The 25947-nt window shown below is 46.3% G+C and overlaps 3 protein-coding genes and 1 non-coding gene across 11 annotated transcripts; 2 read left to right on the top strand and 2 right to left on the bottom strand.

Moving 5' to 3' along the window:
- Positions 1 to 4740: 4740 nt before the first annotated feature.
- LOC100835368 (hypothetical protein-1) lies at positions 4741 to 7321 on the top strand. 4 transcript variants are annotated; one of them, XR_002964148.1, is made up of 4 exons: positions 4741 to 5187; positions 5316 to 5952; positions 6051 to 6584; positions 6933 to 7321. XR_002964148.1 is itself a non-coding variant. In XM_003560559.4 (2 exons), exons 1-2 carry the CDS (start codon positions 4797 to 4799, stop codon positions 5537 to 5539), a joined length of 615 nt encoding a protein of 204 aa, XP_003560607.2. In that variant the 5' UTR covers positions 4741 to 4796; the 3' UTR covers positions 5540 to 7321. The 4 variants fall into 4 exon arrangements, 1 of the variants encoding a protein (XP_003560607.2); XR_002964149.1 differs by having other exon boundaries at positions 5316 to 6584; positions 6933 to 7002; positions 7096 to 7321; XR_002964147.1 differs by having other exon boundaries at positions 5316 to 6584.
- Positions 7322 to 9235: 1914 nt separating this feature from the next.
- Positions 9236 to 9319, bottom strand: TRNAL-CAA. The gene has a single exon. It is a non-coding gene; the product is annotated as a tRNA-Leu (tRNA).
- Positions 9320 to 12059: 2740 nt separating this feature from the next.
- LOC100839071 lies at positions 12060 to 15170 on the top strand. 2 transcript variants are annotated; one of them, XM_024460280.1, is made up of 6 exons: positions 12060 to 12326; positions 13257 to 13516; positions 14163 to 14253; positions 14408 to 14476; positions 14572 to 14638; positions 14845 to 15170. In XM_024460280.1, the coding sequence occupies exons 1-6, from the start codon at positions 12268 to 12270 to the stop codon at positions 14896 to 14898; spliced, it is 600 nt and encodes a 199-aa protein (XP_024316048.1). In that variant the 5' UTR covers positions 12060 to 12267; the 3' UTR covers positions 14899 to 15170. The 2 variants fall into 2 exon arrangements, with proteins under 2 accessions (XP_024316048.1, XP_003563658.1); XM_003563610.4 differs by lacking the exon at positions 14408 to 14476 and having other exon boundaries at positions 12062 to 12326.
- A 108-nt stretch (positions 15171 to 15278) lies between these two features.
- On the bottom strand, positions 15279 to 21088 carry LOC100838764 (transcription factor GAMYB). Of its 4 annotated transcripts, none has more exons than XM_003563609.4 (4): positions 20793 to 21088; positions 20174 to 20626; positions 15999 to 16782; positions 15279 to 15885 (listed from the first exon to the last, which is right to left on the bottom strand). In XM_003563609.4, exons 2-4 carry the CDS (start codon positions 20615 to 20617, stop codon positions 15536 to 15538), a joined length of 1578 nt encoding a protein of 525 aa, XP_003563657.2. In that variant the 5' UTR covers positions 20618 to 20626; positions 20793 to 21088; the 3' UTR covers positions 15279 to 15535. The 4 variants fall into 4 exon arrangements, with proteins under 4 accessions (XP_003563657.2, XP_010227543.1, XP_024316040.1 ...); XM_010229241.3 differs by having other exon boundaries at positions 20174 to 20647; positions 20793 to 20948; XM_024460272.1 differs by having other exon boundaries at positions 20174 to 20650; positions 20793 to 20906.
- Between the last annotated feature and the right edge of the window lie 4859 nt (positions 21089 to 25947).

Genomic DNA, 25947 nt, shown 5'->3' with positions numbered 1-25947 from the left:
GTCAGACCTCGAATTATTCATCCTGGAGCTCAAGACCGGTACTCGGAGAGTACACCAAACCGAAGTCAATTTGTGCCGCCCCAACCACTTGCGAAGCCAATACCACCATACCTCTCAGCCTTGACAGCGTCGAACACGAACTTAACACCCACACTTGAGCAATCTCATCTTTCCGTAAACCAGTCGGACATGATCCGTGCACGAAGTCCTCGGGACACGTGGGAGTGCTTGGATAGCCGAAGTTGGAAGATCCGTCCACCAAGACAAGTACTCGCCAAGTCGGCAAAGCCATATGAGCACCCAACAGTTACTGTTGAAAAACTCCAGACGCTAGGACGAACATGCAAATGCCAAGAACACATGATTCGGAAAGTCGGACTCCATTCATTGCATACGTCCCGTGCAGGCCGCCGGTGCCGCCGGCGGAGGACTACAAGATTGAGCTCGCAGCAGATCGGTGATAGAGAGATCCAAGGGCACGAGCAAGCACGGCACCCAGATCTCCCGGAGCCCGACATGGCGCACGCCGGTGACATAGTGCCACCTACCAGCAGCCTCCGCGAGCTCCTCCATCGCCGGCGCCAACAGAGCCAGGCGGCTCGGCCCCGCCTTTCGAGGCCGCCGAGTAGAGGCAAGGGGCTTCCGCCACCGGGGCGACAGCAAGCGGATCCCACAGTGCAGCCCCAGCGAGCAAGAGAGGCCGCTGCCTAGACAACTGGAGGATGGTCGCCGTCAGGTCCCGATCGCGGAGAGGAAGAGGTCGCGGAGAGGGAGAGGACGGACAAAAAAATAGCGTGGGCCCTTGTTGCCGCCGTCTGCCGCGCAGGCGACGCCCGGCGGCCTCCTCCGGCGACGGGGAGGGGAGGGACGGGGAGGGGGGTTGCCGGACGCGAGGTGGCGCAGCCTCCTCCGGAGTCGCGCGCTTGTGACCCGGGAGGCTAGGGTTACGGGGTCGGGAGGTGCCACGAGAACAGCTACTAGCTGGTCTACTTTGCTTTGCTTAACAGGTGAACCACTCTAACATCAGCTTCCGCGCGTGCAACTATTAACCTCGCTTTGCTTAATGGATGACAAAGGATGAGTCGCATGTCATCTAGCCTCGGGATTACTGCAGCAAAACTTTAACTATGGTTTCGTTCAAGGTCAGCTATTTTCGAAAGCGAAATCCTCAAGCTACCCGGGCCAATTGCAGCATCTCTTAGATGAATTTGGCTTCGAGTTGCAACTAGACCTGTATAACATGTGGAGAAGAAGAACCCTGCTACCTTCTGCGTTAGCTCGCATCCGACCGTAAACTTGACAACAAGCCAAAATGTTGGATAAGCCTTTTGCACAAGGCGGAGGTGTGCATGCAAAAGTAGTAGGAGACAGTGACGACGTAGGAGATGTCTACGGTGACTATGATCGAAGCTAATAACGTACTCCCTTGACTCATATTAATTGTTTCGAAATATTACATGTATATAGACGTTTTTTAGTCATAGATACATTCATATTTGGGGCAAATTTGAGACAATTAATATGAATCGAAAGAGTACAACAGAAGATGTGTAATTTACTAGGAGGTGAAAAGCATGCCAGAAAGATACACTGGCAATCTGTACTTACTTAATATTCTTTCCGATCCATATTAAGTGTCGAGATATTACATGCATCTAAACATTTTTTAACCACAGATACATTCATATTTAGACAAATTTAAGACAATTAATATACTCTTTACATCCGAGATTAACTGACGTGTAGTACCTCAGTTAATTTGGTGCATTTCCCGTTCCTAAATAATTTGCACTAAAACCACGACAAGTATTTAGCAAGGGAGTTAGTATCTTCTAGCTGGAAACAGCAGCATGACACGGGACCCGGCCGAGCCTGACGACCCCGTCCGGAGCAACAGTGACCAACGCCCCCCTTCGCTCTGCCACTGCAACGGCGACAAGTGTCCTGACAGCGACGCCTCCACGGGAGGACACCCCTTCCCCACCGCAGGATCTCCCGACGTCCCGCGACACGACAGCTACACACACGAGCCTGCCAAGAGGCGAGGAGAGCACGCCCCCACTCACCCTGCCTGACGGGACGGCAGACGCAAAGGCACACGCCATTTCGCCGGGTCCAGCGAGGGAAAGCAAAGTGAAACCCGTCGGATTTTTCCCTTTCTCTGCTTCGCCCCGCTCGCGCTTTGCGCCCTTTTCCTGTTCTTTTGCTGGGTCGGTGCGGCCGGCCATGTTCTCTCCAATCAGAGAGAGGGGTCCTCGTTCGGAAGATCTTGGAGTGGATAAGCACCAAGGACGCCTGGCCTGGTGGACCGTTTGTTTCGAATGCCATGATGCTAAGCGCACCCGCTCGTTCCCTTTTGGGAAGTGGGGATCCTGGGGTGAGCGTCTCAAATACCATAATGTTCTTTGCGTCGATGGATGGATGTGCAGGGAATGAGCTGACGCAAGCCTGAAAAGAAAAGAAAAGAAAAGAAAAAGAGCTTTGCAATGCAACTACTATAAGTTGGTACTACTCCTTCCGTTGGCACGACTTTGAATTTAATTGGAGATAATGCTGGTTGCAACATAATGAACAACCGTGCCTCTACGGCTTTTTACCCGCATCACAATCTAGCTTGCGTTAGGAAGGAGGAATCCAAGTCTAGGATATTCCAGCTAGTGCAATGTGAACAAGTGTTACGTTAGCTGCCAAGTGCAGACTCTTTTGGGCATGCATCGCCATCGACGTTGGCTACGTCACCCTGCCTGGGGTTACACGAGACGTCCCTCTACGCAAGTTGCACTTCCTTCCCTACGCTAGAAGCAACGCCGAGCGGCAGAGGGGGCCAGCGCACGCGACAGCAAGTTTCCGGCGGCAGCAACAAGAACGTACAGAATTAGCCGGACATGCATGCTTAGATGAGACGTCGGGCAGTTAGGTTGGAAGACGGCCGGGTAGACCGAAGGGGCGCTCGGAAGGTGCACACGGAGGATCGCGACGGGTGACGGTGCAGCGCGCGCCAGTCCTTACCGGTTCAAAATTCATCAGATGCTGTTAGGCTGTCAATTCTGCTCCGTTCCTATTCGTGAAGCCGTTTAGGTTGGTGTTTTGTTTGGCTGGATGGTTTCGAGGCGTGTCAGGTAGCTTCTGGCCTTCGGATACCGATCGTATTGTCACCTGTCAATCAGCTCGATCCATCCGTCGGTGTACGGCTGTTCGGAACAATCGTCGTTATTTTGCAGGCTGTTATTTGGAGCATGAGATATCTTGAAGCATACTGTCGTTGTTTTTTCTACTTGTTATTGGATTATTTTCTGGGCGTATTACAAAAAAGTGTCGGCCCTTACAAACTGGAAGTTGAGGCATCCAACATATCTCATGCTGCATCTTAAGTATATCGATCTCATTTTCCATGCATGACAGAAGACCTCAGGATAACTTACAGCGTAATGATGCAGTATTATTTCAGTGATTGTGTGTAATTTATGTCGTCTCTCTGTAAGTATTTAAGCTTGAGTTTAGCTATGTTAGGCGGCCCGGCAGAGTTCCTGATTTGTTTTTATATTCTATTGAACTTCTAAAGTCTGAGAAATTGTGAAAATGAAATCAGTAGTAGCTGAGCTCATTTATTCTAAAAAATAAACCCTGTAAATTAGTTCTAACAAATATATATTATCGATGCAAAGTCGACAAAGATGGTATAGAAATGAAATTATGACTTCCGGTCAAAAAAAAATATGAAATTATGACTATTTTAAATTTGTTTTTAACGAAAAATATGTTTAAACTGACCTAACCAAAATTTCATACTTCTTTGTTGCCAAAAAACACACAGAGAAAATGCGGAATTACAGTTTCATGGGCACTCCAATCATACATGGAATTGGCGATTTCTATAAAATGTAGTTCAAAGTAAAGCTTAGGAAAAATACACTATGATATTCACTCTTACTAATCAAATTACATTATAGAGAGAATTTCTAAGAATTCTAAACGTCTCGAATTTGTATGGTAGTTTATGAATCAGAATCATACCTTTTAGCAACATGGTCTGTATCAGCGTTGTAGAGCCATTTTGAAAATGAGGTATCACGACTCACGAGATGTCTCGTTTCTTTGCCAAAAGCCCAAAAGTAGAGTTAGTTTATGTTAGCTACATTTTTCGTCCAAAGGTAGTGTTTAATTGCTAAGCAAGGTGGAATAATGAAATGGAAATAGAAATGGAACGAAATGATTCTAGTTTTCTACCGTGTATGCTAAGAACCAATCACTCCTAAGCATTGATTTTCTCAAGGAACCATATAATTTCGTTCCAGTTTTTTATATTTTCTCCGTTCCTTGAATTAGTACATACATTGTTTTCTTTGACGGAACCTTACTCCATCAATGTGTGACTTGTGTGCTACAAATCATAACGATAAACAAGTATTTTTGGACACGAGTGCAATCATATCTTAAGAGCTCAATGCTACAAAAAATATATATTAGTAAACTAATTCTTGGTCAAACGATCGGTCAAAGAAAACAATATACGTCATAATTTAAAGAACAGGAAGAGTATATTGTAGGAACCAACCATAGAAATCATCTCAATTTTTTAAATCATTTCAGTACATTCTATTCCATTACTTCAACCAAACACCACCAAAGAGATCACGCACGCTAGAATTACAAAATGACAAGTAAACCCCTGGGCCAATAATTCCAGCGCACAATTTCCAGGTAACTTGTGCGAGTCGATAAAACCTCCAGCTAATAAACAAGGCAAACTTGACCACCGGGACCCCAACGGCCGGTAACGTCGCAGACTCGCAGCCATGCCGCAGCACGTTCGCTATAATAGAGCCGCAGCAGCGGCGTGCGCTCCCCTGCTTCAAACGTCCCCAGCTACGGAGCTACCTCCCTCGACAGTCGCCGTCCTCGGGTCTCTGCTCTGCTCAGCTGCTGCCTGCAACGAGTGTAGGAGCCTGCCTGCTGTCTGGGCCATGGCGTCATCGTCGTCGTCCTCGGCGGCGGCGGCGGGCTCGGCGCTGGGCGGGTCCCACGCCGGCCTGGCCCTCGCCGCCACCGCCATGGCGCTCTCCGGCACCCTCGTGCTCTTCAACCTCTGCCGCGCCAAGCCGCCGCACCTTGCCGACATCGGCTCCGCCGCTCCCGCGTCTCCTGCTCCTGTCGCTCGGCTCCGGCCTTGCCTCTCCTCCTCCTCCGGTAAGAGATCAGAAGCCCAGAAAACCTTTTGCTTCCAGTTACTCTGTCACTGCATAACTGCGTGTTCTTGGGTTTTGCTGGTTCTGAATTCTGATGCCATGTCCGTGCCCTGTTTGTTGTGCGTGCAGAGAAGCGGCGGAAGCGAGAGAAGGCGCGGCGGAGCGGGAGCATGACGAAGCGGGTGCGCTTCGCGGACGACGTCGTCGACAATGGCCCCGCCGCGGCCGCCCGCGCGGCGCCGGAGCCGTCCTGCAGGGGCGCCGTGTCCGCGATGCCGGCGAACCGGGAGGCGCTGTACCGCGGCATGCTCCGCGGCCGCTCCATGCTCAGGACCGCCTGTTCCTCGTACTAGCGCCGCCCGCCTCCTCTGCTATACTGCTGCAGCCACTCCTACTACCACCGCTAGCTTAAACCAATTAACCCGCCGTAAAATTCGCCTTAGTTAATTAATCTACCTGGAGCTATCATTGGCTTTGCATTTCTTGTTGGCTAGTTAGGGTTGCTGATTGGGAGGGTTTTGTAATTAGTGAGCATCCCGTACGCGCGAGAGCCATCTTCGCCAGTATCGCTGTTGTACCTCTTGTACTGTTAGCAAGTGCATTTGCTCCTCTACCCGATCTGACGAATCTTCCTTTTCTTTTTCTCTGCCAGAAAGATTTCCTTTTCCCCCTAATTTGTGTGTGCATGTTTTGCTGGATTTGGGTCTCTGGATATATCGTCATATCAGCGGTTGTGGTCGGCCGTTGCTGTCCCGAAACAAAAAAGGTTTCCCCTCCCTTCATTTCTTGCCACAGATACGACCTATACAACTGGCCTCCGATTTTCCGCCCGTCAGTTTCTTCCTCTCTTTTTTCCCCTATCAGCCGGGACGGATGTCACGAGAGGAGATATGCTGGATTGGATCCAACGATTCATGTCTGCGAAAGGTCCGTGTGTTTCCGGGGCTGAGCCTGAGCGATCGTTGGTCACTTGGGCCGGCGGCGACAAGATCAAGCAAGATAGATAGTGCGATGGATAGAAAGGAAAGGCAAGTTTGATTGATTGACCGGGATCACATGTGTTGGATGGATGCACGGCGGAACGAGCGGCGGAGCGGCCCGTGACCACTGGCCACGGGCGTCCAGGCAAAGCGGCCTCGCGTGTGTGTGTGTCGCCTGCCGTATGGTCATGTGGCAATGGCAGTTGAGCGAGGCGAATGGCATTTGCTAACCGCTTTGCTGTTCACTTCAGGCTTGAGCTGAACCTCTTGGACTCTTTTCTTTTTGGCTGCAAGGCAGTGGAGAACGGTGTGGCACGCGCATCGTCCGTAAATAAAACTCTCCCCCCCTTCAAGAAAAGAAGAAAGAAACTCTGGTGTGCATTTTAAAGTGGCACCTTGTGGTGTGTCGTCACCAAAGGTTAGTATATCCAGCCTGTTCATGATTAATGGCATATCCACTTTCTGATTTCCTTTCTAGATTCGCCCCCCTCCAGCGTCCGCTGATCAGCGGCTTTGGTCCCCCTCCACTGGGTCACTGCTCGTGTCAAGTTGATCGACCGACGGATCACACTATTTTGTATTCTTGGGCGGCCAGGCCAAGCCTATCATATAGGAGGAGTAGTATATATTTTCTTTCGAGGGAAGAGCGGCGCCTATCATATTTGTTGCCAAGAAGATTCCCTATCCAGACTTGCTATGATAACATACACTAATGAACTCGATCCATCGTCTGAAAAACACTAATTAAATCAGCGCGAATGATCAGGTGTATATTCTGTTGCTGCCCCATGACGATGCCATGTGGATATGGACACTGGTTTGTTGCAACGTCACAGGTACGACTTGCTATCATGAAGAACATTACTCCATTGCTCAATTTTGGTTACACGTAATATTGCTCAATTTCTTGTTTTTTATTTTATTTTGAGAGAGGGAGAGCTCAATCTCAATGGAGGATCTTGGTACGGGAACTGCCAATAATGTAAAGAGCTAGAATTTGATCAGTCATAGGAGCCAGTAGCCCTTGGAGGCCTGGAGAGGCTTTGGGCAAAACATCCTGGGCCCCCACAGCTTTTGTTTCCATCCAACCTCCACATGAACTTATCTTGTTCCTGCTTCTTCCTCCCCCACCCTCAATAAAAATATTGTCATTCCTGGTTCTTTCGAGCAGCAGTGTATCTTGGACTAATGTGCTTCAGAACTTCTCGAAAGAAAAGCTCGCTTCGTGAACGAATATATTTGGTCAAGGACGGCACTCCAAACTTTCCAGAGTGGTGCCGCGTCTTCTCTGGCCCTTTCTACTGCTTTCTGGATCTCGTCGTGAATGGTGTTGGGCCGATGTGATCTGACGAAAGTTTGGTACCCTTTAGAACACGGGCCGACATGTGCTTGGAAGGAATGTTTGGGTGGCTTAGTTCTGTCCCAAGAGTTATATAGACTACTTTGTCTGACGCAAGATTTGGAGTGCGATGCCAACACGTAAAATGACGTAAACCTGTCACATCGCGTGTGGTAACAACCGGTAGGTAAGATTGGATCTTACCGGTTGAGGTTCTTCATAGATTGCAAATCAAGTTAATTATAAACCGACTCCTAGGCATGTAGATGGTCGCAACTGTACTCTTCGCGTCCACCAACACCCACGTGCTAGAACTTAAGCATCATGAGATTAAACATTAAACATGCACTGGTCGTGACTAGAGTACTAAGACAGAGATTAGGGGAGTTCATACGATTGATGGGAGAAGACTTTGTCGTAGGCTCAGTGCAGAGTTGAAGCAGTGGCGATGGCGTAGAGAAAGTAGCCGTACGGCATGGTGGCGGCGTTCTTTCGGTCTGTACCGGCACTGGCCGATCACCAGAGTCGACGTCGTGGTCGTCGGCCTTCCTGAACGCTTCAGCGCCCCCTAAATCGGTAGGGTGGACTTTGGTTGTTGGGATTAGGCGAGATGCTCACGTGAATTAGTTAACCTCGTGAGAGAACCGGCAATCCCCTTTTATATGGCACTGCGCGACGTGAGGCCGAAAACATGAGTTGGTCATTGCTCCTGATCAAGGCGTCATCCGTTTGGGATGAGAGTCACAAATGTTGGTTCGTGGGCCCTCCCCTATGTGCTTGGTTCGGTCAAGCCGAGATCAACCAACACCACGAACATGATAAACTCATTTGGGCAGGCAATCGCAGCACACGCCAAACTTTACTGTCATTTTGACTAAGTTGAATGTGATCTACTTTGAGGACATTGGCACATATATACGGAGTATCTATGCATCTATGCAGTACATTGTAAAAGTATTTGAGTACCGATATAGGCCAGCTGATCTGGCATTCTGGCTTGTTGGTTGTAAGGTAAGTAGCAGCTGCCCATTTACGTCGGGAAGATTGGGTCGTGCAGTGACAAATTACCGTGGCATGTGGCAGGAGATTCGGAAAACCTGTGTCGTTGCACAGCCAAATCAGATGGCTCTGAACATCAAAATCATTTTTTTTGCGAGGACTGAACATCAAAATCATTATGACCAGTCGTAGATAACTCTGTTTTACAGCCGTTGATAACTCTCTTCTCTCTCTGGTCTCACTTCGAGCCCTTCTAGAAGTAAATAAAGAAAATGCTTATTCAACTACGGCACTGTCGGACAACCGACCGGATTCAAGTCCTAGCCCTCAACTCGGACGGACTTGTGTCTTAAATATGAAACTTGATTCGCCGCCATTGTCAATAGGATAATGTTGAATTGAAAACAATGAAACTAGACTAACGATTTAAACAACTCAAGTTCAAGATGAAACAGTAACACATACTCCTAGTATGAATTTATTTGTCTCGAATTTGTCCAATATGAATGTATCTATGTTTGAAAAAACGTCTAGATACATTATCATATTTCGACCGAAAAAAGTACCGCAATTCAGCAACTCATTCAGCAAGCGCCAGCAAACTAGAGTCTAGTGCGAAAAACAAGTCGGTATCCACATTTCGAAAATAAAGAAATAGAGCTCGTATATTCAGCGACCATCCGCAAACTAGAGCGTTGTGGAAAAGAAGTCGATAAAAATAAAAACAAAGTTGTCAGAAGTGGGGTTCGAACCCACGCCCTCGTAAGAGGACCAGAACTTGAGTCTGGCGCCTTAGACCACTCGGCCATCCTGACTAATATATGAAGTATGCTGGTTTCGCCTATAGATTGTTTTCTCTTCCTCTATTTCTGTTTGCCGAATTCAAAGTGCGTATGCTGATATGCATCAGCCAAGAGCGTAGCGTGATCTCCTGGTCCCGTTTTTCCTGTTGAAAATCAAAATGACAGTCCAATTTATCATAGAAAAGCTAACTGCCTCTCACAATAGCTCATTTTTCTCGACAAATTTGGCTCGTTAATTTGTTGTCAAAACAAATCTGGGCTTAAATCAAAACATCCGAGAGAGAGAACGCTAGTCTGAACCTGCCGTTCGCCAAATTTACTTGCTGCAGGCCTGGCCGATTAATTTGGTTTAACTTGGGTATACAGTGGAGTCACGATAAATCAGTGCCCGGCCATGAATCATGCATGATGTGTGATGGATCCACGCAGGTGCTTTCTTTTCTTTTGTTTACTTGTGCTAAACCTGTAACAGGTGAGCAGCTCTACCCCCCACGGAAACAAAAAGGAAAAGAAAAACAAAAGGTTACAATCTCAATCAGGCAATCGGCCACCTCATATACCTAATGCCAATTACAGTTTGCCATGTCACTTTGTGCTACCGCATCGACAAAGAAATGCAGAAAGCGAAAGGATGATAAAATTAAAAGCACAACGAGTGATTCGAAATAGAGAAAGAAGTTTCGCATGATGGGCACACTTGACAGTTCGGTTTTTTTCAGTCACCGTTTCATCTTATCCTTGCTTCTTCCTCCGCTCTAGCGTATTGCTGGGGCAAGGCAGTGAGACCACGAAGGACTGTCGGATGGACCAATAGTAGCCGGCAGAGCTCTCGGATGGATGAGGAGAGCTGGGCAGAGACATCGGCGAGCTCAGGTGGTTTATATCGTTTGGAGGATGGAATAAAAGGCAACGAAAGAGATATTCAAAGAGAATGCAATCCAACCATCTTTAAAATATAAGGCTGGTAGCCCTGGCTTCTGGTCGATGTGATGACAGAAGATGTAACAATTTACTTTTTTTTCCTAAAAAGCCACATTTTACCGAAGTAATTGAATCAGCCGTCATGGTTTTCTGAATGTATATATTAATTATAGTGCTTCCATGCACACCATTTTGTCTCCGGTTTTCATGATGTCACTACACTAAGTGGGTTTAAAAAAGCACCACACTAAGGTCTCCGATCTATACCATCTCTTAGTCTTGCCACGTAGGCAAACATTGGATGTGGCGTTATAATTAAAGATGAAAAATCTATACCATCTCTTAGCCTTGCCACGTAGGCAAAAATTGGATGCGGTGTTATAATTAAAGATGAAAGAGAATGTGGTTGTGTCTTGCCGTAGATACAACTGTTAGCTCGTCGTTCTAAACAAAACACCATCACTGCTCGCTAATCCCTAGTTCCCCTCTGAATCGCCTCCTCAAATCTCTTGACCTAGTCTGCTACTCTGCTGGCATCTTATGTCCCCACTATCCTGTTGCCGCCTTGTCCTCCTCAACTCCGCATCACCATCCTCGAAGCACATGACCATTGTCGGTTGTTCTTTTGATTGCTGCTCCGTAATTATTTTCTCCATGTGATGATTCTGTAGATGGTCTCCCACGTCACGCTCCCATTCTCTTGCAAAACTCACATGCTTCCTCTCTAATTTGACAGGAACATAGACGGTATCTGGATCGTGTGCATGTATTCTTAGTGCCACCAAGGCCAACTACCTCGTCTCACTACAAAACCTTGTCGGTCGCGTTTGCAAGGTTAACACTTCGTCACCAAGAAATGAGTTGAAGCATTCTAAGTCAGGAAAGCAATAGTCGTCTTCTTCAAGTCTATGGAGCCCGTTGCGAATGGATCTCCCCCTACAACGAAATTTGGACATTCTCTCCAGATTTCATGACGTCCCTATGTCCTTATACACCTTTCGGCACCTCTTCTCTCTAGCTCGCAGCGTAAGAGGCCTTACCAACGAGTCACCCTCTTTGGCCAGCACCGTCGGCGAAGTCGGTTTTTTTTTCACGCTAAGTCAACCCCGGTCATGCCAAAAGCTTCCTGTTGATCAGCTTTCTATCAAACCTTGTCTCTCGTCTTATAGTCGAGCGTTATCATCCTCCTCCGTATGCATGTAAGTGTAGTTGATATTGTAAAACCAATTGTTGTTGTAGCTGATATCGGTGCAAGCAAGCACCACTCTAGCTGTTTTATCTTGTTATGTGTCAAAGATAATCTGAGTTGGATGTTAGGTTACATCAAAATTACGCCATGAAATATCAAAACGGATTCAAATAGAATCCTTTTAGAAATTAACGACAATAAGGTTGCACCCGCTCTGAGCATTCTCAGACATCGGGTCGCATGTTCTAGACTTCTCTAACCATCCGATGTTTCTCAAATCACATCTCGATAGCTACCAAGCATTGGAAAAGCATGTAGCAATATCTAGTACTCCCTCCGATTCCTAATAATTGTCTCAAATTTGTCTAAATAGGGATGCATCTACGTCTAAGAATCATATAAATACATGTGATATTTTGACAACTAATATGGACCAGAAAGAGTAAGAAACAACAAAAAAAAATGCACTCGGACTGGCTTAAAAAAAACCTGTCACCTCTTACTATTAAAAATAGCTCATTAATATCTCTGCTGGACCAAAATAGACGTTATTATCAAAATAAAACCGAGATCACAGATCCACTGACCCAAAAAAAAAAAACCATTTTCAGGCATTAAAAAGATCCTAGCAACGTCTGCTCCTGATTCAAGATTTCTGTTCCCCTCCTGCTCCAATACCAACCCACCACGGAATCCCATTCCGGGGTTCCTCCTCTTCCTCTCCCGGCCTCGCCCCCGGCCGCAACCTCCTTCCCCGTGCGCCTCGCGGGGGTCTAGGGTTTGCTCCCGCCCGCCACTGGCGCGCCGACTACGGACGAGCAGTACCCCACGGGCCACGGACTCGGATGCTATGCTGCTCGGCTGCAGGTCCCTCTCCACCTGGGTGCGCCGCCTCGTTGCCTGCATGGGGTACGTGCCTTCTCTCACTCTCACCCCGATTTCGTCTGTACTTGCCGTAATCTAATGTAGAGCTCGTGCTGTTCCCCTGTTGGGAATTCAGTAGGATTAGTGGATGCAAGGTTGTTTCTCTTGGGCTCTTGGCCCCGGCTCATCTGCGAACCGCCATGCTATGTCCTGATTCTTGCTGTCTGTACATAAAATAGACGCGATTCGCTCGTTTTATCCCTGTGGTCTGTGGATACTATTTTGCGCCCACCAGGCTGTCTGTGATTCCATTTGTTTCCTATGTTAGGACGGTAGGGGAGGCGTTCCTGGTGATGGTATCTGATTCTTGTTCAATGTCCATGGCTTATTTTTGGTAACCTGCCAGGAGGCAGTAAAGCTTCTCCTTTTATTCAAAAAATAAGAGAGACACTTTTTGTCTGACTGAAATGAACCTCGTGCCAAAATGCTCTGCCTTGTGATTCCTGGGCTACGACGGTTGCAGTCAGATGTCGAAAGCTAGGGCGTGGCTATATCTAAGTTGCTTGATTTTTAATAAGTTGACGAATCAGAGCCGTTGGATTAGTATCTACTCCCTTCGATCCATATCAATTGTCTCAAATTTTCCCAAATATGGATGTATCTATGCCTAAAAAGCGTTTAGATACATGTAATATTTTGACAATTAATATGGATCGGAGGGAGTAGATCTCATTTTACCCTTCTTTTTTCATCATCTTCGAATCTTAAAACACAAATCATATCCAACGGTTGAGGAATCAATTTATCTCTAACTAAAAATCAGGCAACTTATATATAGCAAAACCGCGTCAAGAAACATATACGCATGACCTTTTAGGATTTTTCGGGTTCATTATTCAACATGCCTTATCTTGACTCTCAAATGTTATTTGATGCTAATCATTCACTGGTCAATCCTGGTTTGCTACAGAGCAGAAGTTGCCTTGGATGCTGTGGCTGTGCTAAGCCTGCTCCGATAATAGCGGTCGATGAGCCTTCAAAAGGTTTGAGGATCCAAGGCCGCTCAGTAAGGAAGGCAAACTTGTCTGAGGACTTTTGGAGCACAAGTGTGCACAAGATTGAAAACAGTGCAGTTCAATCGCAGAGGAGCATATCTTCAATGAGCCCAGCGCTGCAATCCAGCGATCAGCATGGAGATGGAAGTAGCAGTAATCCAAATGAGTTTGTAAATCAAGGTACACAGCATGCACCTGAATCTACGTGGCATGGGCATGTTCCAATTCTCTTCTTCTTTTTTCATCATGCTAGTGTGATGAACTGTCAGATAAATGTAAATCTACAGTTAGTTATTTGGAGCTCTATTATCCATGATCATGCAAGTTTAACTTGAAGATTAAATGTTTTTCATCTGGAAATTGTAGCACTTGTTTTATACCTTTAAAAAATTGACAGGCTGATACAGGATGTATGTATGCAAGGCATGCTTACATTATTGTACACCTAGGGGTTCTAACTTCTTTGTGACAACTATTAGTTCTGATTGAAAGTCTCAAACTTTAGCTGATGTGAATGTCTAAAATTATGATCAGGAATGCTAGTTGGCATGAGATGATCCTGGATCTGAACTCACGGGGATGACAACCAAAATCTTGTTGGCTTATTCCACTTTTTCTTTGTTCTTTGCAGTTTGGCATACTGATGCACATCAGTGTGCCAAGCACCACTATAATCTAATCAGTGAACGGGATAAGATTATTGAGAATTTGAGTTTTCACTCTTACTACTACTGTAGCATGTTCATATGGTTAATAGATTTGGGTGTAATGTTTTCCTAATAATATATTAACCTTACTCGAAATTTCGTTCTGTCTGTATTCATAGGTCTCATGCAGTGGAACCAGACTAGACAACAGTGGCTTGGAAACAAAAAATTCAATTTTCGACCTGAAAAGCCTCGAGAACCAAAATTAAGGTAAGCTATTATGGTTATGTTTTACTACACCCGAAAGTTATAAACCAAAAAAGAGTGTCCTGCTATTTTTATATTCTTACAATGCTTTCATGAAGACAATCTGTTTGTTAGTGACTTAGTGTCCCTACTTTCCATCTTTCTTTGACTGTTCCAGTTTATGTTATATGCACATTTTCATACAATCGATGTGTATCACCCCTCTACCTCCCCCAATGAAGCAACGGTAATGGAATGAGGATGCCTTTTTAGTTATTTGTACATACTGAATGCCAACCTTGATTTTCGCCACCTATATTGTTTTTTTTTCTGGTGATACAGTTTGAACGCTACGTATGAGAGCCTGCTAGGGAGCAACAAGTCTTTCTCCCAACCAATCCCTCTTGCTGTAAGAATTTATGCTCAACAAACCACCTCAGGGCTTGTTTGTTTTCCTTGTAATCCGCTTGTATTGGGAGGGATTAAAGGGAAACTGAACTAAAATAGCTCTCAATCCCTGCCGATCCCCCTGGTTTTGTGGGCTCAGGAGCTTCCCTTTATACAACGTTACATGCTCAATATTTACTTAGGAAATAAACCTTTTTTTATCTGCAGGAAATGGTAGACTTGCTTGTGGACGTATGGGAGCAAGAAGGCCTATACAGTTAGGGAGAGGAAGAGCATCGTTTTCGCCACGTTAATTGCTCGTGTTTCCAAAACTATAGAATGTCAGGAGCTCTAGGGTGGTGAAAGCGAATATTTCCCGAGCTCGTTCGTTAACGTCAATCCTTGAACATGGAGTCCCGAGCTCGTTCCTTTGAACATGGAGTCCTTATCTTAAGGATTGTAATCTAATAATTTCTGTTTTATGTGTCAATAACGGATTGTACATAAGGATAACAAGCTTGAATATATATAGAGAGAGACAGAATAGGCACAGATATTGCTCCAAAAGAAGGCAAGAGAAGAAAATGCATGCATTTTGATCTTAAAAGAATAAGCGGGAGATGAAATGATAAAAATGTCACAACTGCATAGCTTTCAAGTTGTAGACACAATATAATAACTATCAACATTTGAGCACGAAAACCATTCCTTAAATCCTTCTACAATGTAATATCAATAAATAAATAAAATCACACAATGAAATACTCTGTATCCTTTTATATTGTCCAATAATGCAACCAAGAGTGACTAGGACTCGCACGAAAAAAGAATGTAACAACCTGGGGACCTATCATTTTTAGCCACAAGTGAATTGGAAAAGCAGCAGACACCATACAAGTTGTTGGTCACATTCCAGAGATCAGACATGACGGACACTGGGCATCCTTTGCCAGTTCGGCTTGAGCTCAATTTGATGGTCATGACCTGCAGTTGACGACCAAAAAGAATCACCAAAAAGAATAGGATCATATGGACCGTTGACGGGCTGGAACTCTGAGCGTGATGAAACTTCATTCAGAACCCCTGCTCCTTGTGGGGCATCAAAACTGCAAGGATTTATCTGGTACTTTGAGTGTGATGAATCTTCACTCAAAATTCTTGCTCCAGGCGATGCATCAGGCCTGCAGGCATGTAGCGAGTATGACATATATTTGTCCGGAGACATATAATCTGCATAATATTTGTTGTCCACAGATGGAGCATCCGGGCCTGCAAAGACCAACATTAAGATTTATCTCATATTAACCACTGAAATAAGAGTGAGTGACAGTAAGCTTTATCTCATATATTGACTACACTGAAATAAGAGGGAGCAAACTTACTAGCAGGTGATTTTGAAGATCGAAATACAACCAAAGAACCACTCTCATGGAGATTGACACCGAAGGTTGAAGAAAAAGACCCTTGGGGCATTGAATGGTCCCCTGGTCCATGTCCAGCCTGAACCATAAAATCCATCGAACCATTGTTTTGTGAAGGCAAATATTGTGATTGCAGCAAGTCAGGTTTTGGAAAATAAACTAAAGTGTCATCGTATTCAGATGCTGGTTGGATTTGACACGATGAGGGACCGTTTACTTCAGTGTGACATTGGAATGAAGGGAGCTCTATCTTCATGGGCCTCTGGAAGGTCCCAGGCGTAGAGAAGCTGCTGTGCAATATTGGTGAGCTACTAGCAAATTGATTCTTTATTATTCCCGAGTTCATATCAATGGAATTATGGGTCTTCTCAGGTTGCTCAGGAAACGGTTCGCATGTGAGGCTGCCATTGTAGCCTGCCCCTATGCTGCTGGAGGATGCTTGACACTTCAGAGGGTTCATGGCATCAACAGTAAGAGGATCTGTATAAAATGGAGCCAGATAATTTTCTGTCTTTTTATAGTCCAATTTCTCGAATATAATATCATCCAAATCAAGACCATTTCCCTGCGAGAGCTCATTCTGTCGTTTCTTGCCATGTGAATCGTCAGGACTGTGACAGTTCATGTCTTGATTGGCCACCCAAGATAGCAAACCATCGGGATAGAGATCTTGACCAGCTTTCGAAAGCCTCTTACTTCTTGTGTTCCAGAAGTTCTTAATTTCATTATCTGTGCGTCCTTCCAACTGGAGTAACAACAATAGAAGTTCAGTGTCAAACAAGGTTACGTGGAGGAGTAGAAGATATATATCATACACATCAAACTGGTAAGAAAATAAAACAAGCAATTCCAAGCATATGAAATGAACCAGCATAGAGAAATGATTATGCCAGGCATACACCATGATCAATATTCAATATAATATACTCCCTCCGATCCTAAATTGTTGTCGAAATATTACATGTATCTAGACGCTTTTTAATAATAGACATCCATATTTGCGCAAATTTGAGTCAAGAATTTAGGATCAGAGGGAGTACTAGATTATAGATCATGAGAACACCGGCAGAAATTTATTCAATACTATTATAGCAGACAATAAGAACATTAGCAATAATTTTGGCCAGAAAAGCATTGACGTTGTAAAGGGTTGAATGTTGATTGCAGTCATATTATGATATGTACTCAACCAGAACTAAGTGCCTCAAAATATGCAAACATGGTAACTACACATTTTTTTAAGCATATAGTAACAGTACTTACTCTTCTACAAGATGCAGTGTCATGGGCGTACATCCCTATAGGGGGCGCAGCCCTAGGTATCCAAATAAGGGACGATTATCCCAGTAGTATCTTCTAAATTAGTAAGGCAAGAGATTACAATAGGAAAGTAGAGATATGGTTTGTTAGGAAAGTAGATATATGATTTGTTAGGAAAGTAGAGATTAGTTTTTTTGATGTCAAGTCAGGTCTTCCCTATAAAAGGGCCTCCTGTAATTGTTATGATTCAAGTCAAGAATAAAACCAATCTAGTTATTTCCTCTCTGCCCTTGAGGTGCGGCTGCCTTTCATGGTGCCGTCGTGCCTCTTGGGTCCAGGGCTACCCCGTACAGGCCCTAAAGCCATTATCCCCATGTCATGAACTTGGTATCACTGCCCCGAAAGCCAGCCCTGGCGGTGGTGCAACATGCGGCGGCAGCGTGTTGGCCTTGCAGAACACCTTAGCTAACTAGCAGCTCAAGGACGAGCTGCAAGTCCAGCAAGGGTGTGAGGTCAAGTACGGGAGATGGTGTTGTTGTGCATGTCTTCAAGCTTGCAAGGAGCAGCAACAAGCACCTTGGCTGTCCTGCAGCAGGGAAGAAGCGCCTCTCAGGGTGGGCGGCAGGGAGGCAATTTCTCTCGGCACAGACGAACATGGTGAGACGTGCTGCAGCAACATGGTGGTTCCTGCCCTCAGGCACGGGTGCAAAGGAGAGACCAGCAGGGGCATTGGTGCTTCATCCTCCAAAGTTAGAGGTGGTGCACAACCGTGGCAAGCATGGCCAAACAGCTTGGGGCCTCCTCGGACTTCAGCCATGGCCACCACCGCAGCTCGAGGATGAGCTGCTCAAAAAGGGGGGTGTAATGTCATGGGCATACATCCCTATAAGGGGTGCAGCCCTAGGTATCCAAATAAGGGACGATTAAGCTAAAAAAACTAAGGGACGATTATCCCAGTAGCATCTTCTAAACTAGTTAGACAAGAGATCAAGATAGGAAAGTGGAGATATGGTTTGTTAGGAAAAGTGGAGATTAGTTTCTTGGATGTCAAGTCGGGTCTTCCCTATAAAAGGGCCCCTTGTAATTTTTATGAGGCAAGTCAAGAATAAAACCAATCTAGTTATTTCCTCCCTGCCCTTGAAGTGCAGCTGCCTTTCATGGCGCAGTCACACCTCTTGGGTCCAGGGTCACCTCGTACAGGCCCTAAAGCCATTATCCCCCATGTCATGAACCGATTTCATGACATGCGATTTATGTAATCATCATGTATTAAACAGCAGCATGTATCTAGGGAGTCAAGGCCAATTGAATGCACATATAGAAGAAAACAGGTGCTTCTAAAGTTTATATTTAACGGAAAGTGGGTGGAACTCTCTTTGTACTTGGATAAGTTCAGTATTTCTTGGTGGGTGGGTTGGCAGATAACAAATTCTTGAGTTGGAAATGCCACCAATAAAAAAAAAAGATAACACAGAACACTGGCAATCTAAGAGAAAATAATTACCAAAACATCCTTAGTCCTAAACCCAATGTTGTGACCAACAAGAGTCCTCACAGCACAGTGCAATCAAACCTGAATTTTGACCATTTATTAGCAAACTAAATTTTGTTTCAGATCTTGAGATTAAGGGTGCAAACGGGATCCCGCGAAAGTCCCGCTTCTAGGTCAATTCTCAAATCTCCTATTCAAATTCTGAGCAAAATTTTGAATAGAAGATTTGAAAAATGAACTAGAAGCGGGACTTTCGCGGGATCCCGTGTACACCCCTATTTGAGATATTGTGAACTGTAAGTGCATCCAAAGTTGTACACAGGGTGATCAAGCTGATCAATTGAAGACTTGCAGTCAAGCGCCTAGAAAGCAACATGCAAATATTCGGCTACTAAGCCGGCCAAGACAAGATCGTGCAAACACACAATGCTGGTCCTGGCACAGCCACAGGCGGCATGAATTTGCCCGTTGCATATGCTCTAGTTAATTCCTTACTAGCTAATAATCTTCAAGGCCATTGAAAATCTGATGGTTTTCAGGCTCAATCTAACAGATACACGTGATGGTAGACGCAGCAAGATGAATACACACAACTTGCATGTACGAGCCTACATCCAGAAGTGCTTTCTCCCGGAGACACACAGACACACTCGCAGCACAACGCTTGACATGTAACGCTCACTTTCCAGCTTTTATTTTCCTCTGTTCTCTATTTACTATTTCTCATAACAAATTGGAGATTAAAAAGATAATGGTTGTATGACCCGGGTGACTCCAACGCCACGATACACCCATAGCGTGCCCTTCCACGACCTGGCAAAACTTGGCCTAAATGCTAGCCCAATCTGAAGAACACGCATGGCTGCGTATCGAGTCATACATACACATAGATCAGCTCGCAAACTACTAGCTAATAACCAGCTACACATCATATGTCACCATAGCACAACCCTACAGCATTGTGAATATTTAAAACTCAAAGCACAGCTAACTACTATGCATGAACTAATATGCAACAAGATTACTCCAACAGATAGTAGTACAACATTCTCTTTAAACATGTGTTTTTAATCCGTAGAGACACACAGATATTGTATACTATACTCCGTAGTATAAGAGAGAAGTGCTACGCTTTCCTCAATATTTAACTGGCAAACAAGTATTGTATCAGGGGGAAACGGCACAAATTGTTAGCCCTAGACAAACTGCTGCAGGCTTTAATCAAGAGCAAATTTCCTCTAATCCACCAAAGCATATTATTATTATTATCAAACCTGTTACTATCGGTCTATCACTGATCCAAACTAGCTACGGAATAGAAAAAAGCAATAGATTGCATAACTGCACAATGTAGAATCATGTATGAGCGTAAGAGCAAACTCACATAGCCAGCCATCTTAGCCCACTTGTTCCCGTGCATCGCATGGAGCTCGATAACCATCTGCTCTTCCTCCTTAGAGAAGGGCCCCTTCTTGAGATTAGGCCTGAGGTGGTTCGCCCAGCGGAGGCGGCAGCTCTTGCCGCACCTGTTGAGCCCGGCGTTCCTCTGGACCTGATTCCAGTTCCCCTCGCCGTGCGCCTCCACGTACGTCTTCAGGCGCTTGTCCTCATCGGGCGTCCATGGCCCCTTCTTCAACGGAGGCCCGCCGACGCCTGCGCCACCGCCGCCTCCGCCGGCCCCAACTCCAGCCCCGCCTTCCTCTTCCTCACCATCGCTGTCATCAGCTTCAGTCTCGTCGTCATCGTCGCTGTGGGACAGCGGCGGCGAGTGTATCTCCATCTTCGGCAGCTCAGGCAAGCCCAGCGCAGTCTTCTCCGCCTCTTCCATCTTCAACCCCTACAGGAGCAGGTTCTTCAACTACTTACCAAATCAAGAGCGCAAGGGAGGAAAAAAAATGCATTAGAATCTAAACACGGCACGGATCCAATCTACGGCGAACTCGCTCCAATCCAACCTAAATCAACCCAATCGAACCCAATCGAAGCATGGACGCTGTGCTCACCGAGGAGAGGAGACGCTTCGCCCAAACTGATCTGCGGTAGATGGGGAATTGGGGAGAGAGACTCGCTATGGCTTTTGCTTTGGAGACTTCGGAGTTTGGACTTAATGCCGTATCTGCGGAACAACCCCGAGAATGTCCCGCGTGGAAGGGGCTCGGCGTGTCGCGCTTGCCGAGAGACAAACTCGGAATGGGCTGAGTTGGGCTAATGGGCTGGCCTGGCTTCCTTTTCCTGACGCCACTTACATGTGGCCCGGATGTCCTGTCGTTGGGATTGTTACGTTGTGCCTGTTGGTTGGGATTGTTACGTTAACGAACGATTTTGTAGGGAAATTAATAGTTATCCACTGGAGGGGATAATTTTGGCAGATTTTTAAAGTTCATTAATAGTTACGATATATGCAGAGAAATTGGAGATGGGTATGAATTTGGGCGGGAACAAGATAATATTTTTGTTTTGTGCAAAATAATCTCACAACTTGGATTGATCGTTTTGAAAAGTCCAGGGTTACTCTTAGACCGAGAACTGGAGTGCATATGCTTCAAATTTTGACCTCCTTTTTTCTTTCTTTCTTTCTCTAAAGCCTCCTATTGATATGTAGGAAAATAGAGATTAATTAGCATACATGATATGCTCACAGAGGTACACCTAAACAGCATATAAAGTTCAGAATTAAGCAATGTAAATTCATGTTCCGTTGGATTTCAATGAATGACTCCATGCTACGTACTCCCTCCGTCCAACAATACGGGGCATATTAGGATTTGGTTACCAATCCTTTGACCACAAATTACTTCGTGAATATGTGACTAATGTGATCACAATCATGACCATAAGCAAATATCCTTGAGTAGAAATATAACGAATATGAGTCTACGTGACATAATTATATATTAATAGAGTAATCTGTGGTCAAAGCATTGCTCTTATTTTTTTATCAGAAACTGTAGGGTAAATTAAACGAATTCTACCGTCCTTTTAGTGAACATGCATTCTACTCTATGGATTCCTTTGTTGGTTAAAAACTTCGCACCATGTGCAGCTGCACCCCTCGGCGACACAATAAGACCTCCAGTTGCACTCGGCACCTGGTTCGCAAGTCAAACGTTGCCACCAGGCTTGGCATGCATCCTCGCAATTGTTCTGATTACATGCATTACCCATCGGTGCGATAACCACTGTCGAACAAGTTTCATGTGTCGCGTCTGGAAGAAGAAAGAAAGTATTGCCAAAAATTAACAAATATAAATATATACATTATGGCCGTAATTAATTTGCTGGGCGAATCACCGGAGCAATATACTACGTGAATGAATTGTACCTGATGGGAGCAGGAGGAAGGTGAGGGTCAGAAGTAGCACAAGTGTTGCCCTCATCTGAGCTTAACTATGGTGTTCATATTAGATGTTCTTGGTTGTTGTCTAGCTTGTAGGATGAGAGAATGAGGCACGTATGGAATGGCAAGCCTTTTATAGTGGGTGTGGTATCAATACTTGCTAATTTTAGTATAGAAATAATGCATTACAAAAGAATTGTGCCAAATTAGTAGCCGATAAATACCATAATTAATTTGTATCCCTAATTTGTATCTACATGTGTATACATACTACCAAAGCAAGGACGGAAAAGTTTGGTCTTGGATCCTTGGCCAAATATTTCCATGTAAGAATGAGAAGAGGGAGATAAGGTATTGATACAAGATAATTGTTCATCCATTATGTTAAGTGTAAACATCTACCGACCAACCTCTCTGTCCAAACGATTATAAACCCTTAAACACACACAAAGAGCACCTTATAAGGAGCCCACGATGAACACTTTACCTCTTGGACTTACTTACACTTTTATCGATCTTGGTCGGACAACCTTAATCTCAACAAGTCCTATGTGAATCTAGTGTTTATTGGAGTGAAACCTCAAATTTAATAGGTGATCCCGACTTCATTACGTCTTAGCTAGAGTTCATCCACACACACACACCCATCTGGGGAAACAAAGAAGAAAACACCAGCATGCATAAAAGTATTTGAGTTGAGTTGTTATTCTGAGTCATATATGCACTAGATAATATATATTTTTCTATTTTAAACATATGAATATCTATAGGTTTTTTAGGAGTACATACATGATACAAGAATCAACAGATAATGGTATATCAATAGCGATCTTTGTTAAAGAAAGTATTGGAGTTGAGTTGAGTAGATAATTTATGTTATTCTATTTTTTAAAATAATATCAGAAATCTATAGGACTAGCTTTTAGAGAGTACATATAAAAGTCAACAAAGCCGTCCCAATAGTGGTGATCTTGGTTTAAAAAATCCATAATCCATGACAAAACAACAACTACAGCAGACATTTCAGATCTACTCACTCCTTTTCATAAAGATTGGCACACATACATTTTGAGATTTTTGTTTGACCAAGCAGCAGACAAATGATTTTTTTTAGCGAAAACAGCAAGCAGACTAATGATGATTTGCGAAGCAAAGGAAGGAGTATACCTTAATTCACTTGGATCGGCATCCACCGGACTGGAAGGCCCAACGAGTAGAGAGGAAAAAGCCTGGCCTTGGCCCATTCAAACCCCATCGGGCCCGTGTAGTCGTGCGCCTCCGTGCACGCGACGCGAGGACCGAACCGAAACCAACGGAAAAAGGTTCGTTTTGCCTATGCCGTTCTTCTCTCGATCCCACGCGCGCGGCGCGCATTGCAAAATGGCATGGGATGTGCCGATCAGGTTTTCACGTGAATCCGGGTCGCGCGTACGTACGGGCATGATTGACGAAGCACGTACGCACGAGGTGTTGCGCGTCCACGTCCATGTCCATCCACGCGGGCGCTTTCGGCCTTTCGCGACTCCGGCGGGAGATCATGGTCACGACTGGGCTGCGGGGCCGTTGTTGGCGTCACTGTCTTTTTTTAAAAGGACACCTCAAAGGGCACGTAGAATAAAGAATAATAGAGTTGTTCAGTTAATTAGGCAAAAACGTACGAAAACCAAATACAAAGGGGACGAAGTTCCACCGGTCGACAGAAAGTGCGAACCAACAAAGAAACGTGCCACCTACACGCCACCAACCCAACGGTATCAACAGAAAACAACAACCCAACCGCATCGAAAATCACGTCACACCCTTCACAGGCAAGCCAGATCCGGCGTGACTCACCAGAGAGGGGTTGAAGGACCTCGAAAGGCTCCGAAGGAGCACGGAAAAGCTGCACCGAAGCACCACACCCCACACTGCACACACATAGCCACCCATTGAAGGAGAGAGAAACCAAATCCGCTAAGGGAGGAGCGGGGTTGGGCCGCCCCGACAAAGGTGGAAGCGAGGCGTGTCTCAAGAGCCCAGCATTTCTCGTCGCCTCCGACTGACTGCGGACCAACGCTGCCCGGGGCCGCCGCCCCGGCATCCAGAACCCGACTACGCTCTGCGCAACAAACCGCCTTCACCTCCTTCCAAGGCCGCCGCCTCGACTTCCTTCCTCTGCCAAGCCTGCCCAAGCAAAATCCGCGCCCAATACGCCAGATCCAATGCCTGGACAGGCCCGGCCAAATCCCGGGACCGTCGTCCCGGCATCCGCTGCCACGGCCACGCCGGCCGTTGCCAGCGTCCCGACGCCTCGCACAGGGGTAGGGAGACGCGCTGACTGCACCAGATTAGCAGCGAACTACCCCTCCCAAGATCCCCAGCCGTCCGCCCACTAGGCCGGCCAAGCCGGCCACCGATGGTGCAGCAAGGCCGCCGCCGCCGCCACCGACGAACACAGCAACGCCGCACGCCAACGCCCCGACCGTCGCCGGAGAGCCCCGCCTGCGACGCACTCCTCGCCGCGAGCCGCACATAGCCAGATCCGGCCGTTCCTAGCCCGAACCTCCACCGCGCCTGGCCACCCGCACCCGCCGGCGCCGGATCCGGCCGCTACCTCCGCCTATCGGAGCCCGCAACGCCAGGGGACGCCGCCGCCAATGCTCCCAGGGCCGCCGCCCCAGCCTTCACTCACCCCGCCGCCCGAGAGCGCGCGCCCCACCACAGGAGACCCCCACGAACCCTTTGGGGTGTGGGGCCCGCCGCCACCGCGGCAGAGGAGGCCGGCGGCAGCGGCGGCGAGGGAGGGATGAGGAGGAGGTCCTAGTGGCGGCGGTTAGGGTTTCGCCCCGCTGCCACCCATGGGAGCGACACGGACCGGCGTCACTGTCTACGTGCGGCTTGCGTGGAGGGATGGCCGATGGATGGTACAGGTACCGGCCGTGGCAGTTGCTGCCGCGCGCGCTCCCGAGACGATGCATGTATGTGCGCGTGCACCTTTCAAGTGTACAACCTTCGGACGATGAACGCGTCGCAATTTCACTTGTTTTCTTTTGGGTGAAATCTCCGATAGTAATCCATGGATTAGAGCATCTCCCGCCGAGCCCCCAAAGGCTCTTTAAACGGGTTTGGAAGGTCGGCCCCCGAATTGTTTTTTTCGTCTGGCGTGGCCCAACTTTAGCGTCGGCATCCCCAGGCCGAACCCAACCCAAGGGGAGGCGAGCGGGGCGCCGGATTCATACGTAAATGTGGCTGCGCCCTGTCAGCGGCATTAATCGTCTTCACCGGCATCCGTTCGGCTTCCGAGGCTAGTAATGGCGGTCCGCTGGGTCAAAGCGTCGTCGCGTCCCGTCGGTTCACACCGCCCGCGCTCCATTATCGCCATGTTCACACCGTCCGCCGGTCCGCATTCCCTGCCTATAAAAACATCGCAGGCCCTGAGTGGAGATGCTCTTATCTAGTTAAATTAGTGTTTAATTTCTGTTTCTGTGGCGCACGGTAAATTACAGATAAGCTCAGAGTGATCTAACAAATTACTATCTGCCGTCAGCGCGGAAATTTGTTCCACGATCCAAGAAAATAGGGCATCGTGTAGATCTCGTGGACTTTCGCATAGCCCCTGCTCGACTGCATCTGATGTGAAGTTTTTTTCCTTTTCTCAGAGCCTGTTTTTCTTGAACAAATATATCGGACACCCATAAACTTACATCCGTTCATGGCTGGCTCGGTATATGATTTAGCTCTATCGTCCATTCGTCCTACTCCATATCAAAGTAACGAAGTTTCAGATCCAAGACTGAATCTCGCGGAACCATCAAACATACGTTCGTCTACTACGCCTAATT

Source organism: Brachypodium distachyon, chromosome 1, assembly GCF_000005505.3.
Source record: "Brachypodium distachyon strain Bd21 chromosome 1, Brachypodium_distachyon_v3.0, whole genome shotgun sequence".
In the NCBI taxonomy this organism is placed as follows: domain Eukaryota; kingdom Viridiplantae; phylum Streptophyta; class Magnoliopsida; order Poales; family Poaceae; genus Brachypodium; species Brachypodium distachyon.
Note: the sequence above shows the minus strand (reverse complement) of the source record. Positions and strands in the feature narration are given on the sequence as shown.